General features: G+C 34.8%; 1 protein-coding gene and 1 non-coding gene across 4 annotated transcripts in view; both read right to left on the bottom strand.

The window, feature by feature from the left end:
- CTNNA3 (catenin alpha 3) overlaps positions 1-16,450 on the bottom strand; it is a 1,853,344-nt gene that overhangs the window by 688,246 nt on the left and 1,148,648 nt on the right. For all 3 annotated transcript variants that reach the window (XM_007963302.3, XM_007963300.3, XM_073019108.1), the window contains one exon: positions 6,310-6,402. In XM_007963302.3, the coding sequence (XP_007961493.1) occupies positions 6,310-6,402 (93 nt within the window). The remainder of the gene's footprint in view (positions 1-6,309; positions 6,403-16,450) is intronic.
- Positions 346-447, bottom strand: LOC119628230 (small nucleolar RNA U13). The gene has a single exon (XR_005244533.1). It is a non-coding gene; the product is annotated as a small nucleolar RNA U13 (small nucleolar RNA).

Here is a 16,450-nt window from a genome sequence, read left to right as displayed (position 1 = left end):
TTGAATGTGTGTTCACCACAGGGAAAATACCCTAGGTTTTCATCATGATTTTTGTTAATTAGTGACTCTTGTTTATGGAAAGAACACTTAAAATGATCTAATTCTTCTGCCTCTCAATAATGAAATTCTCTCTCCAATACTTTTGTCAAGGTACACCCTATTTTGCCTCAGTAATGAGGTGACAGCTCACTATGGCTTAAAACAGCTTATTCTTTTTCTGCCTATCCTTTAAACTATGGGCCCAGGACTCAGCATGAAATTCTTGATGAAGACATTCGTGTGCCAAGTATACTGAAAATTTCCTTCTATTTCACAAGCTAAGTATCATAATCATTTTATTTTTCATGTCATACGAATAATGTGCTGGTGTCATAACAAGGTTTGAGGGAGGCACATATCACAGATGAGCATGCAAATCCAATGATCACACTTACACTACACAAAGATCAATTATTTCAAAGCTATAAGTCAGTCCCCATATCATGCTACTGACTTATACCATTATGTCACCTAAATTAGTACTTTTAACTTTCTGGACTTTTCAGGCCACAAATATTTTCCAAAGAAGAAGGAGACACAGGAAAGAGAAGGAACTGACATAGGGTAAGTATATTTTTATTTTTTTATTAGTAAAGTAAAAACATATTTTTTATTGATAAATAATTTATTTTTGGCCAAAAATAAAAATGTAAAAAAGACTATTATCTACTTTATTATTTCAGAAATCAAATATTTCTGATAAAGTAGTAAATATAAAACCTCAGAATGAAAAGTTGATTAAACTTCACTATATGGAAAAAAGCTAACTACACTGAGCTACTTTTGCTATAGACCATGAAAATGCTTTCATAGACCCAGGTTTGAAATTTGCTGAACCAGATAACAAATGTCCCTCTCAAGTTCTGGTACCCCATGTGCATTTGATGTGCAATAGTTTCACTATACGCTCGTGCAATAGATTGTATTTAAGCTTTAGCTCTGACTTTGTATTTGCCCTTATTTAATTTCAGCTTATGAGTTTTCAAACATTAGACCATACTGTCTACCTTTTTCAGTTTTGTGCCTTATACAAATATGAAATGTTTATTTTTTTCAATATTCTTTCAAGTCACTTGTTAAAATGGAGCAAGGATTAAGCCCTATAGATGGCTTTATCCTTCCACCAGGTTGAGTATAACTGTTCACACACCTGTAGTATTCCAGCAAGGCTGTTATCTAGATCACAGTTCTCTCTTTCATAAAATAGACAGATTCATTAGAGGATCTCAGGATTGGGTTTCAAAAGGCTTCTAGACCCGCTTTTCACCCAAGGTTTGTTTGTGCCCCCCCCATTAAAATACCTTGGTCAACTAGTTACTCTCCTTGTGTTAAATGTCTGTAATGTTGAGAAACGCCAAATCCTGTGTTCTCAATGAAGTTCAATTGCTGTCAGGATAGCTCTGCTAAAAACACTCATCTCTATCTTGAGATAAAATTTGCATTCTTCTAACATCTGCTCACAGGTTGTATTCTGCCCCTCGAGGCCCTTCAGAACAAGTCGTTCACATCATAGTCCTTTAAAGACATAATGAGAGTGATTGTGTTTCTCTAGGTCTTTTCCTGGCTAAAAATTCCCTATTGCTTTTCTGAGGTGTACATATGACATAGTTTCAACTCATGTCACTATTTCAAATATCTCTGCTAAGTATGCTCCAAGTGATAAATCTTTTTTGAAGGGTGATACCTATAACCGGGCAAAGCTTTACAGTTGAGGTCCTTTGTACACAGTAAGAACCAGAACAACTCAATTCACTGAAACTTAGGTGAATTCAATTGTACTTAACAAATAGAAATTCAGGGCCACCCTATCAGCTCCTCGTGACCCAGAACTTACCTGACTCACTCTAAAATCAATCTAGCCTATGAATTCAGATCTCATACTTGGACAGTATCTATACATAAAATAGCCACTGTAAAGGTTTTTTTTCTTTCTTTCTTTCTGCCAGTTACAGCTCAAAGTAATTATACTGTCTTTTTTCATCTTATTAAAAATAAGACACATCATATTAAGAAAAATATCAAGAAGTTGTTGCCAAAATCCTCCCTGCCCTTTATGAACATAAAATGATTTATCATTCTAGTAACCTTCTCTCTCATGTATATACTGAACAAATATTTATTGAACATCCAATATATATTTTATTTCTCCTAGGTAAAGGGGATATTAATAGTGAATAAGGAAGATCAAATCATTGACTTCATGAACTTTCTTCGTATGTAATATATATAATAAAGGTAACAAATTAACATAAAATATAACTTCAGGTTGTGATATAGACTCTAAAATAAGCAAGTATGGTAACATAATAAGTCATACCTGGAGGAGTGATTTAGGGAGAAGGGAGATTGATCTCTGAGAAGATGATATTTAAGCTGAGTCCTCGTAAATTGAACATAAAAGAAATTGTGCATATGGCCATATGGGAAAAGAACACTGGGGAATTACGAAGTGCAAACTCCCTACTAGGTGGAAAGGGGGTTACTATGTTCTAGAAACAAAAAAGGAACTATGTAGAGATCTAGTGGGTGAAAAAATAATAATATGGAGTGGGGTTGGAAGTTAGGCAGTAGGAAAAGCATATAGGTCTGATTAAGCTATAAAAATAGTCTGCATTTTAAAAAGCTAAGGAAAGCGATTTTTCTGATAAACACCTTTAAAACGTTATCTTTTACAGAGATATGAGTGTAGGCATGGAGATTATATAGAATGACATTTCTGTAGTCCAAGATAGAAATGATGTTAGCATAGGCTAAGATGTTGACAAACAAGCTGGAGAGAAGTATATAGATTCAAGATAGATTTTTTTTTGCGAAATGATAGGACTTGTTAATGAATTAGGTAGGAAAAACAGCCATTAGATATCATTCCAACATCAACTTCACCAAAGCAGGCATTTTTTAGCATTTGTTTTCTTTACTATTTTCTCTCCAGATGCATTAATAGTGCCCACCACATAGTAAATGTTCAATAAATAATGAAAGAATGAGTAAAGAAAACCTCCCAGGTTTTTAATCAGAGCTATGAGGTGAATGGCTGTGTCATTAACTAAAACTAGGAACTGAAAGAGAAGTGGAATAAGATGAAGATGGAGAAATTAAAAGTTTCATTTAGGCTATTTTAAGTTTTAGATGTTTTCTAGATATCAAAGTAAAGATACCAAAGGAAAAATTAGGCATATGTGAGTCTGGTTTTTCAGGGGAGATATTTGGTCTGGAGAGAAAAAATTGGAAATCAAAAGCAGTAGAAGATATTCAGAACCATGATGTTTACTAAAATAAATAATTAAAGAACAATATCTCTGAAGGACAACTTTTTAAAAAGATCTGATTATGGAGACACAGTAGTCCTCCATTCTCTGCAGAGCATATGTTCCAAGACCATTCAACAGATGATTAAAACCTCAGATGGTACCAAACCCAGTTATCATCAATGAGAACACATTTTCTGTTCATGTCTTCTGCCCAAAAACTTAATGCCTTTTCCATCTTATCATTCACTGTGGCCATAACTTTTGCAATTTGAGGTGCGACAGCAAAATGAGCATTAATTTCTTTTTCCTTCTTCACAATTTCAGAGAGGATCCGTTCTTACCATGGATTTTAGCAACCACAGCATATGATTTTTTTTTTTTTCATATCTGAATTGCCAGAGTCACTACTCTTGTATTTTGGCACCATTATTAAGTAAAATACAGGTTACTTGAACATGAGTACTGCGACAGTTGATTGGATAACCACGATGGCCGGTAAATGAGTAACAGGAAGGTGGTATTCACGGCATGAATATGCTAGACAAAGGAATGATTCATGTCCTGGGTGGGACAGAGAGAGAAGAAAGGTTTGATCGCAATATGGGGAATTACATGCAATTTAAAACTTATTATTTCTGGAATTTTTCATTTAATAGTTTTGGTCTACAGTTGACTGAGGGTAACAGAAACCATCAAAAGCAAAACAGCAGACAAGGAGGATTCCTGTAGATGTAACATGTTTATTAATGGAAAGATTCAATATCTTAAAGGGGTCATTCTCTAAAATAAGCTATAATTCAAAAAATTTTAACGTTTTAAATCTAACTTCTAATGTTTTTTCATGATACTTGATAAGTTAATCCCAAAAGTTATATAAGTATTAAGAATGACAGCTATAATTTAAAGAAAAAAAAAAACAGGATGAGCCAGCTTGCCTAGAAGATATCAGGATTTAATGTAAAACCATGCTTAAAACATTATGATACTGTTACAGGGATAGAGAAATAGACCAATGGAACGGAATAGAAAGTCCAGAAACTTGTGTACCTTGAAATGTTTCACTTTGTCTATCAACCTATCTTTACATGTGGAACAAACTAAAAATAATTATACATTGTTTTATATGTATTATATATATATTTAATGCATTGTATAAACTTGTATATGTGTATGTGTATTTATGTTTATAAGTATATATGAACATGTATACAAATATATATTAGACAATGGAAATATTTGTAAGTCTTCATGGGATATGTGTGAAACAATGGTAGAATTTCACAGTAATTGAGAAAAGATCAACTATTTAATATATGATGGTGGCCCAAATGTCAACACTACAAAATGAAACGATCTCTACCTCATGTTAGACATAAAAATATATTTCAGAAGGAATAAATATCTGTATGTTGAATAATAAGACTTTACTCTTTTAACAACATAATGTGGGGAATGCCTGACATATTTGTTGGTAGAATGTCTTAACAAGGCAAAAAACCACAAACCAGGGCACACAGTAGGTGCTCCATAACTACATATTAAAATAACTAAAAGATAAATCATATGTTTACGTTAAAGTTCTTAAAGTCTGCGACTGAAAAATTATTTTTAAAATTTTTCAAAAGACATGGGCAACAGAGATATTTTTAACAAACCTAAGCAAATTAATTACAAAAAAGACAACCTAACTAAAATTGGAAAATTCGTAAAGGATGTAAGCAAGTCACCGAATTAAAAAGTCAAATAGTCAATAAATATTTGCGAAAAGAATGTTCTCACTAGGAATCAGAAAATTACACATTAAAACCAATGAGAGATACTTAATACTTTCAGATTGAAAAGGCATTTTAAAAAGTGATAACCCTGAGCGTTATCCACAATGTGCAGAGATGAGAACACTTACAGTGTTGATGGGAGTATATTTCATTCAACTACTTTAGAGACCTCGTTGGAGTATTCTGTTCCCTCTGGAGTTTCATAGAAAATTGACATCAGTTGGGAGATCTCAGCTGCAGGTCCTCTAGCCTCCACTTTTCCAGCTTATTCTTACTTGTTAATCAACATTAAGTCCAAAGATGAAGTTTCTTTCACAGTTTCCTCAATATTCTTAGAGATGAAATTGTCAGCAAGGCAAATCAAGAATTTAACACATGCCCTACTTTTTGTAGAATGAGAATCTCAGGAGACATCCAGAGAATTAAAGTCCCTAATCTTTGTTATATTTCTCATCCTTATAACATCTGTGGTCTTCATTAGGAAGTATCCATATTATTTCCTGCTGCTTCTCAGACAAGAGTGTTTAAATTGCCCTATGTGTATGTTGATTCATGGCTTCAAAACTATTTGTCATGTAGAAATAATTCCCTAAAAGTGTGTCACTCTTCAGATTTTAAGAAACATCTGAATTACTGACAAGAAAATATTTCTTAACTTTTTTCAAACACATATCTTCTTTGATAAAAGAAAAAAAGAGTCAATCCTTTCAACCCATTTGAAATTTCAAAATAAATAATCACTAAAAACAAATCAAATCATTTGGACCAAGCACCATTGCCTCAGGAGATTCCAATATGGCCACTTAAGGAATGTCAGTCTTTTTCTCTATTCTCTTTTTAAGAATCACCTTAGGACAATTCAGTCCTCCATGCTTCAAATAAACATTGTGGCCAAGCACGGTGGCTCACGCCTGTAATCCCAGCACTTTGGGAGGCCAAAGTGGGCAGATCACTTGAGGTCAGGAGTTTGAGACCAGCCTGGCCAACATGGTGAAACCCCATCTCTACTAAAAATACAGAAATTAGTCAGGCATGGTGGCGCATGCCTGTAATCCCAGCTACTCAGGAAGAAGAGGTTGCAGTGAGCCGACATTGCACCACTGCATTCCAGCCTGGGCTACATAGTGAGACTTGGTCTCAGAAAAAAAGAAAAAAAAAATAGTGTATTTTCATATGCATAAAAGCATTAGGAATTAATTATATATAATTTTACAGACAAAAAGACAGTAACTTAGTTATCATACCTGTGGACACAAGGTTTCCAAATGATTGGCTGCAATTTTGACAATTTTAATTCCATCTTCATTTGTTGACATGGAACAAGCAAGATTTGCCACCTTAAATACAATCCAAAATAATGAAAATTATTTTAGATTATCAAGGAAATGCAGCAACACTTATACTGAACAAGAACATGTACACATTCATTGAGAATCTCAATGACAAAGAATTTTCTCAAAAACATCACTGATATCCATTTTATGAAAGAATTCAGATAATCTATCAAAGCAAATAACAATAGAAGGACCTATTATTTAAAATGAGGAGAGACTAGTGAGTGAATCTGTAAACCCTGTACAGTCTCTTGGTATCAATATCTAACCCATAATAAGAAGCTATTATGAGACTGGAAAAAAAATGTTTATGGATTGAATGCTAATAGGTTTTTGGAATCTCATATGATTGTGATTTATTTTAAATTAGTAATTGGTTTATTATTTCCCAGAGGTCTATTACTCATATTTAAGTTGCATTAAGTATGACTGTATATTTATATGTTTTGTTTGTATCAAATACACTACAAAGCTGAACAAATACAAGATACTTAACTTCTTCCTGCGCTTGATTTTCCACTACAACTTCATGGGTACTGTTTGACATTCCAGCAGTGCATTTGATTCAAGCATTAGTGACACCCAAATTTCTCTTATATTATTGCTTTTGAAATTTACATTTTCTTCCAACAAAATGAGTGCTCTTTTAATTACCATTATGTCCATGACCTAAATCCAAGGTTTATAAATACTTTCTTCCAACCATGAAAGAGCCACGATAAAGAATGGGAGATTATTTTCCCTTCCTCTGAACCCCGCTCTTGTTCAACATTCTTCTTACTAACAGAGTAAGGCTTATGGACAGAGGCAACGTTTTCTCTGATCTACAAAATATATCATTATCTTTATCATTGCAAGGAGATACTTGATCTAACAATAATTTTTCTATCTTTTAAAATATCTCTGTCAATTGTTTTATACTTTAACACATTGCAGTTTTTCCTGCTAAGATCTAAAATACATCCAGTTGTGGAGAAACCACGCATTAGCCACATGCAGTAGAAATAAACAACATATGACTTTGGATCACTATTTTAAGAGTACCACAAAATGTTATTGAAATGGATTTACAGTACTTGCTTTTTTATAACATTTATTTTAATATGCCACCAGTGAAATAACTCCTTGGTTTTCATTCACATATAATGAAATAACAGCCATACATTATTTAACTGTGGAAGGGCATTGTTCACTTCATTAATGTACATGGGGATGACTTACTTGAAAAGGTCTTTTGTTGGCTTGAAGGTCACCATGCCTCAACTTTCATATCTGACATATAATTAGCACATTTGTGAGTTATTTGAAAAGGGCAAATTTTTGTGCCCCTTTCTACTCCCCAAACCCCAATCACTAAAAGTGAAATTTGACAGTTTAATTGCTTTAAATATGTATTATATTAATTCACAATGCATTTGCAAAAAATACTGACCTGTAAATTTGAGCACTGTTTGTTTAAAGTAAAAAAAATAAAAATAAAAATCATTGGCTCAATGTGGTCAAATTACAAGAATGATGGTTAACCCAAAGCTTAGAAATTACAGAAAACTGTCCCTTTGTAGATACTCTTTTACTTTACTTACTCATATTTAATGTATCCTCATTTTCTTCTTTTTCCTTTTGAAAATATGCATTCTTTTTCCAGACATTGGCTGGCCACTAGGCTTATTAAAAGCCAATTAAGTGACTGACATAGTATGGAAATTATGTTAAACACAGTTTGTGTCCATATTAAGAGGATTAATTTTATACAACCCTCTAATGAAAATACAACACAACTGAAAGTTGTGTTTTCTACTTGAAGTTTTCTTTTCAGTCTCATCATACTAACACTCTTTTTGTCTTCATTTATTCTAAGCCTGCACATACCTGAACTTCTCCTTACCAGAACTGTTTTGTCAAATAAAGTTTCTACGTAATAGAGTATATTTCAAGGTATGTGCAGTTTTAGTGCTATTTTGTACAAACAAGGTCGAATTTTAAGATGCTTAGTATCTGTGACAAAACAGACAAGTGTTAGAAATAAACTATCTTTACATTTCAAATGTGAATGATTTTGTGACGTATTTTCTAACGTGACATCCATGTGTGAATGAAAGCCAAATTTCTTCTAATGATGATTCTTCCTAAATTCTGCATGGCTCTTTAGTCAAGTATGTTCCCAAGAACAGTAGAAATGTAATTCCCTTCTGGTCAAAGAATACAACCTGCAAATAAGATGTTTTGTAAAAATAGTTTTAGATATTTGGACATTTGATATCCTTTGTGTATCTGGGAAAAATTTGGGCAAAGCTTTGTTACTATTCATAAGATCTCTGTAGCATGTTTCTGCTCACTAAGGGAAACAACGATATCGGGAGTTTTTGGAGACAAACAGATCTGGGTTTGAACCCAATCCCACAGTTAATAAGCTTCTGATCATGAGCAAGATATTAAATTATTTGACCTTGTTTTGTCACCTATAAAATGGGTATGATAATGACTACCTCACTGGGATGCTTTGAGAATTCAATGAGAAAATGTATGGGGAGAGTCTGATACCTGGTGGCCTTCACCATGTATGAATTGCCTTCCATTTAATCTATCTCTCAACTAATGGAAAAGAAAAAGAAAGAAAGAAAAGAAATTTCATTCTCTCAGAGGTTTTGTAGAATGGAAGCCTTAGGAACCTAAAGAAATTTAACAGTATATCTGACCCAAGAGCTACAAACTCAAATGCTTTCGAGAGCCCTGCAGGGGATACAAACATTGAGTCTCCATTGACTCAGCGGTAGGGTGGGGTGGTGGGTCCCCAAACAAAATGATTGTGTATGCCCCACTGAAAGGCATTCGTTAAAACAAGCCAAATGAAAGGAAAAACTCAATGTCTTAGCCAAACTAACGTCTGTTGGCTTACTTTAGTTCATAAGTCACCATTTTGTGACCTCTAACCCCACTCTCTAATCCTATATTGTATAAATAAGAAAACAAAATTAAGCAGGGGGATAAAACATACTCAAATCAACCAATGGCAGGGCGACTATTAACTAGCGATATGTGTGTGTCTTTTTTGCTACCCTGAAGAAAGTCTTGAAAAGCATTCTTGCAGTGAAATGATTGACCAGACTTTTTATTGATATTGTACTACGGCCTTCACCAAGTCTACAAAAAGCAGAAGCTAAATTATCCTAAATAAACGGGACGAAAGGTAGTTAGTTAAATTTACACATTTATTGAAAAGAAAAACCTGGGACAAAATGTTCTTTCATTTTTTACAAAAGATTAAATTATATCCTTAAAATAATTACCAATATTGTAGTAATTTAAAAACAAACAAGAAGTCTTCAAACAGGGATATGCGTCTTGATATGACAGGAGAGTGAAGTTTTGTATTAGCATCCCTCTCTTGCAGCTCTTTCCTTCCCACCATTTCTTCTGTCCTCTAAAACGTATGGTATATTCTAGGCCCTTTAAACATAGCTGACCTTACTGCCCTATTTGGGCTCTAAAAAACATTGTAAATGAAAACGCCTGGCCAGACAATTCCTCACCTGAACAATCGTGTTGATGTTTGTTCCCTTCTTTCTGGTTCCCAGTTCATTTTTTAATTAATTAATTTATTTAGAGATATAATCTTGCTCCGTCACCCAGGCTGGAGTGCAGTGGCTCGATCTAGGCTCACTGCAACCTCTGCCTCCTGGGCTCAAACAATCCTCTCACCACAGCACCTCAAGTAGGTGGGACTACAGGTGTGCGCCACCACACCTGGCTAATTTTTGTATTTTTTGTAGCGACAGGGTTCTGCCATGTTGGCTAGGCTGGTTTCCAACTCTGAGCTCAAGCGATCCATCCGCCTCAGGCTCACGAAGTCCTAGGATTACAGCCATGTGCCAAGGTACATGTTCCAGTTCTGTATACTAGTTAGTATGTTTCTGTCATGATTTCCATTTGCTGGACTTTGAGTCTTTCCTTTCACTCAGCAGAGAACATAGTATCCTTCACTCTCTAACCCAGGGTTTCCGGTGAGAAATTCCCTGTTGTGGAGCCTGGCGTTGTAGAATCCTGACCCCTAGGCTAGTTCCGTCCCTCACTCTCTATCAAGGTCAGGAGAATGACTATGCTTGACATAAAAGAATGACTCACTAGTGGTAGAGCCAGGGACAGCAATAAAACAGATATTTTGAGATGGGGAATTTCCCCAATGACCCTTTACAAATATCTACTATACTATAGGTTAAGTCTGCTTTTCATCATTACTTTTTTCTAATCTGGTAAAGATATTCTATGTTAAATATATTGAATGTCAGCGCATGGTATGTTTTAACATTCTAGTATTAAGTTTTATCTGAAATCTCAGGAGCACTGGTAGTGTTCTCAGTCATCTTAAGACAACTGAAATGGAATCATTGTTAGGAATGAGTACACTATTTGGACAGCTGCTTATCACACATCATTCAGTCTGTTACCAAGAAGTTCCCACATGGATATTTACCTGTAATATGGTATCTCCAGAACATGAAGCAAACCTTGATGTTTGCTGAGATTTTCATTGTCACACATTCATTGTTTATATATTGTTCACATAGTTAATTGTTATATCATGTCACCACGTGTCCTAGCTCTCAATGGGGGAGAAAGGTCACTGTCTCATTTTCATGCATTTTCCCATCTGGCAGTTGGTCATGCAACTCTTGTGTAAACACTTGCAGAGACAGAGAATTTACTGTCTTGCAGGGCAGTCTAGTCCCACTGCAGGACAGCCCAAAGTCACAAAGTTACACAAGTTATGAAGTTCTTCTTTATAAGGAGATGAAATATTTCTCTCAACTTTCTCCTAGTTGTTCTAGAATCCAGAACGGCAAATATATTTGATAATGGAAATAAAATGGGGTCTACAGAAAATTCAAATCAATAGTCCTCATATTGTGGGATAAGAGAGATGGTAAGAATAATAGAATCACTAGTAAATAACTATTAAAAAGAAAAGTTCAATTCCCTTCTGTCAAGATATTCTGATTTATTAAGTGTGTATATGCATGGAAGTCAGAGGTGTAAGGGATGTATAATTAGATTTTTTAAAAGTTCTCCCAGGTGATTCTGATATACCACCTCCCCCATCCCCAATACACACACACACAACAACAACAACAACAACAGTACACACATGACAACACAGAGATACATACTAGGATTTTGGTTCATTTTTATTTGTTTGAATAGACACTCTTTCCTGAAGATAAATGTGCTGAGGTGAAAGTCTAAAAAAGAATGACCTGAATATTTACAGGATAGCATAGGAAGTTAAATAGAAAGCTTCACAAATTAGAGGCAAGAAATAATGACTTAAACTTCTACTTGAGAAATAGAGAAAAAGTTAAAAACTGAAATAAGAAATTCAAGTATAGGATATTTCTGGCCTTCCATCCAAAATCCATTCCTCCTTTTGGTAGTAACACCGATTTCCCTCGGAGAACAGCTCTTTCTCTAACCTAGTGGTGTAAAGTCTTGGTACGACTGTCAATCAAGGATCCTGGTCCTCCCCTAGGTTTAGCCTGGGCATATCCATCACTTACTACTGCCACCTACAGCCCTGAATCACTCTGTTCTGTGGAATCTTAGCCTGCTTTCATTTTTATTTATGTGCATTATCTTATGTCTTCCAATAAAGTCTTTATTTTCTTTTTTAGTAAGCCAGATGTATTTTATTTTACATACAACCAGAGAACCACGATTCTTAGTAAGTACTGAGCCAGAAACTTATACTCTAGGAATGTACTAATCTCAGATGGATACTTTCAGCAAAGTTGAAAGCTGGTAATGTATAACCATAATTATTTCTGTGAAAGGCACCTTCTCATTAAATGCCTGCCTCTGGGTTTAGTCAGCCTGCATGTCCTAGTGTCAGGGAAAAATGCAAGGAAGGAGACAGTCATTTCACTTCCTGCAAATATAGATAAGTGTCTTCCTTTGACGATCTAATTCTTCAGTGTCTATTAGAACATGTGACGTATCAGGTACAAGAGAACATCTAATTCTTGAAGAAAATAATTTATCATTTTTGAGTTTATCTTTCAGAAAGCTGTTCATTCTGTTTGAAAACCACCCCTCACATACTCTTTGAAAATCATACCTATACTTCAAGGCCTGGATCAAATATTGTCTCTTCCACAAACTATTTTCAGATGCCCAGGATCCATATCTTCATCTTCCCGCACTCTCGTGTTATAGCAAATTCTCATTCTCCCTAAGCTCACTTATGTATCTACCAGATGGTGAGCTGCTTGAGGGTAAAGACGATGATATATTTTTTAAAAAATATTTTTCCCATCAAGTTAAATACCCTGAAAATAGTATTCTGTCTATGTAAATAAATAAAAATAATAATTTATCTCTATCTGGAACTAAATCATCAATATAAATTGCTATCAATTGTGTCTGAAATTAACACATTTGGTGAATTATATTTTTTAAAGTCCTGTGTACAACTTAATCTGTTCATTGGAAGCTGTGTCCTTTCTTCCACTCCTTCCTAATAAAAATGATCCTAATTCTGTACCATATTAATATAAAGGTAAAAATTATTGCTTTAGGTTATGGGGAGAAATATCTGAGAAAAGGAAGTCCTTAAGTTATTAAACTTAACTGCCCTGAGTGGATTTCAGTCTGGCTGTGTATATTCATTGGAAACATCAAGATTTGACAAATCTGTAGCAAAGATACAAATAAACAGAGAAAACCTTTGAATATAGGTGTGGAAACAATCTAGCTGAAACAGATTATTTATTTTTAACTTGTATCGGCAAAGGAGACTTGGGCTTCTTTCTGAATTTAGAAATGAATGGCGGTTCATAAAAGCTTGTGAAGAAGCATGAAGAAGGAAAAATGGTGTCTATGCTCCTTGGACACGGTAGCAAGTAGCAAAACTACAGTCACTAGCCAAATCACTGATAGATGGAACACTAGAAGTTCTTCAGGTTGGTGGGAGATAGCAAAAGTTGAACTAGATACTTTGAGTTTGAGTTGCCACTGAGATACATAAGAAGACATAAACTATATATAGTTAGATGTGTAGTTAAAAGGGGGTCTTCAGTAGAGTAGAGATATTAAGAAGTTACTATTTTATTCATGGTAATTAGATACTATGTGAGGAGAAAAAGTTCTTGGAGTATATAAGATATTAATATTTGTTAGGCAGAAACATGAGGTTACTCCTTCAATAAGTCTTAGAAAAAGTGGCCAGAGATAAGAAAGGTGACCCACTATACTGTGATGTCATGGAGACCAGGAGAAGAAAAGGTTTCAAGAAGATGATATCATATATCAAATGCTGAGAGGACAAGTAAGATATCCCTGAAAATAACCAATTCAGCCACAGAGACAACCATGCTAATCATTCCTAGAGTGTTCGAGTGAAATGATGATGGTTAAACTAGCCGGGCATGGACAGAGGACTGTGTATGGGGTAAAGTAGCCCCATGAGTCTTATGACTCAAGGCAGAGAGCTACAGGTCGCTTGGATAATACTCACTCTCTCATTCTCACATATATCCATTTTAAAACATTTTGTCTCTCAGTAATATCCCAAATCATGTACTAGGTTGATGCAAAAGTGATTGCGGTTTTTGCGATTACTTTTAATGGCAGAAACCGCAATTACTTTTGCACCAACCTATACTTTTGCTGTCCTCTACCCTAGGTAAGATTTTGATCAGTTTCCTTTATTTTATTCTTGTTCCAATTTTAGCTTTTGTTGTCAACAAATGTTCTTTCTCTATGATATGTTCACATTGCAGCCCACAATTTTTTTCAAATGCAAATTTGGTTTCCCCATCATCACCTTCCCATACCCACATCATACCCCCATCCCTGCTAGATCTTGCAGTGCGGCCCAAGAGTCATCACGTGTAGTTCTTGTTCTCTCTGTGCTTCAGCTATATCAATGTACTTTTGTGTATCAATGCTTGCTTCTGCCAGAAAACATCTGTACATACTGTTCTCTGTTGGCTGGAATGCTCTCTTCCTCCCTTTTCACAGCTACTTTCAAACCACTTATACTTGCTTAACTGCCATCCATCAGATCTCTGCTCAAACGTAATTCCTCAGAAAGTTTTTCACCAACACTGTCCTCCACCTCCACACAGAATACCTGAAACCTCTGCCCACCTAAGTCAGATTTTTCCTTCAGAGCATGACTCTCAATTTGTAATTATATATTCACTTGGGGAGATTATTTGATTAGCATACATTTCCCCAGATTTATAAAAGCAGGGACCACACCTATATTTGCTCATCATTCAGCCCACAGTGCCTAGTACCCTACACACAGTAGATAATCAATAAATAGTTCTTCAGGGAGTGAATGAATGCATGAATGTCTGAATCAGTATGCTTGAGAATGTATCATCTTCTTGATGAACATGAGATGAAAAAAGGAAGAAAAATGGGTTTGAAGGGAGGAGACAGCAGCAGAAATTCAGGACAAGAAATAAAGGAGAATGAAATTTTTCCTTTGAAATTTATTTGCAATGTTCTACAAAGGCTTAGACAACTGGACTTCAAAGAAAAGTAACATGTTTCTCTTCTGGTCTGGACGTCATACTGAACAAGGCTTCAGGGGCAGCTTCTTTCAAGTTTTACCTTCACTTACGATACCAAATTTGGAACTACTGAATAGGTCCTAATTTACCTTTTAATTTATTTATTTTTAATCAAGTAAAGTAACTCTTCAAAGGGCCCAAGCTGGATGCCAAATGCCAGCAAGTGTGGCAGATGGAAAGAGACACAGTAACTTCCGTCAACAAATCCAGGAGCTTCATTGTCTATTTCAGAATGTAATATATGCTCTGCTTCTGATAACTGCAGAAAGAGCTGTGATCTCCCCATGTTAGCACCCGAGTGACCTCTGGCTAACAAGTCAGCCCTTCTCTTTCTCCCAGTGAAGCAGTGCTGCTTTGCTTCCCTTGGTAGTAATAAGAAATCACTATGAATTATGGGTTCTGTAGAATATTTAACTAGTATAACTGTGCTGTAAAAGCACATAGCAAAGTGCAGGGAAACAATTTCATCAACTAACAAATATTGATTATGCACCTATTATGTGGGCTGGGAACTGTCAGGGAAATCATAGAAGTCAAAATCAATGAAAGTGAATCTCAACAAGCACAATCTATTTAAAGGGACACGTGAAAGGATTTAAGACTAAAACTCTAAGTCTCCAAATACTATAACAAGATAGAGGTAGGTGAACGTCATAGAGATGACTGTAGTAAGAGTGTTACATGGAGATAAATTATTACTTAGGAAATTCATATTCTCTTGAACTTTGCAACTCAAGCTGCTTCCCAAATTTTATGAATCCTCAATCACACAATGCGGTCTCTGATATTAGTTTTGCTTTACCTCTCTGTCTTTGGTCATCCATCTATAAGATGAGGAACAGATTGACTTCATTTCTAGACCTCTTTCCATTTCAATAATTTTGTTTTACTGCTTATATAACTGATAACAAAATTAGACAGAAATTAGACAAAGGAGCAGAGCTATCAGGCAACTTTTCTATTAATTTAAACATGAATTTGTAGATGAAATATTAGCCAATGTAATTCAACTGTGTAATAAAAACTAGTAATAAAGCAAGACAATGCCGTTTATTCCCAGAATGAACAAATGACTCATGATTGAGAGATCTAACAATGAAATTCCTTGTTTAACCAAATATCAATAGATTTTTAAAAAGCATTGATGACAGGTTTATGCCTATTCTGGTTAAAGTGAAGCAAAACTACACTAAAAAACAAACTCAAAACCTTAGCAATCTATGAATAGGAAGAATAATTATTAATCTAAAACAAAATCCAGAAATTTCCAGGAGTTGTCATGCTCAAAAGTCAAGATTAAGATAAGCATTCCCACTATTATGGAGGTTAATCAATATTTTACTCAAGGTTCTAGTAAATCTAAATGAATAAAAAAAAGCAATAGCTGCAAATATTAACAAATAATTATATTTATTCCCAGGTCTCAAAATTGTCTACCTAGGGAATGCAAGATTATCTGAAAACTGTTATTACTA

This window comes from Chlorocebus sabaeus, chromosome 9 (assembly GCF_047675955.1).
Source record: "Chlorocebus sabaeus isolate Y175 chromosome 9, mChlSab1.0.hap1, whole genome shotgun sequence".
Classification (NCBI taxonomy): domain Eukaryota; kingdom Metazoa; phylum Chordata; class Mammalia; order Primates; family Cercopithecidae; genus Chlorocebus; species Chlorocebus sabaeus.
The sequence above is the reverse complement of the archived record's forward strand: the minus strand, read 5'-3'. Positions and strand labels throughout refer to the sequence as shown.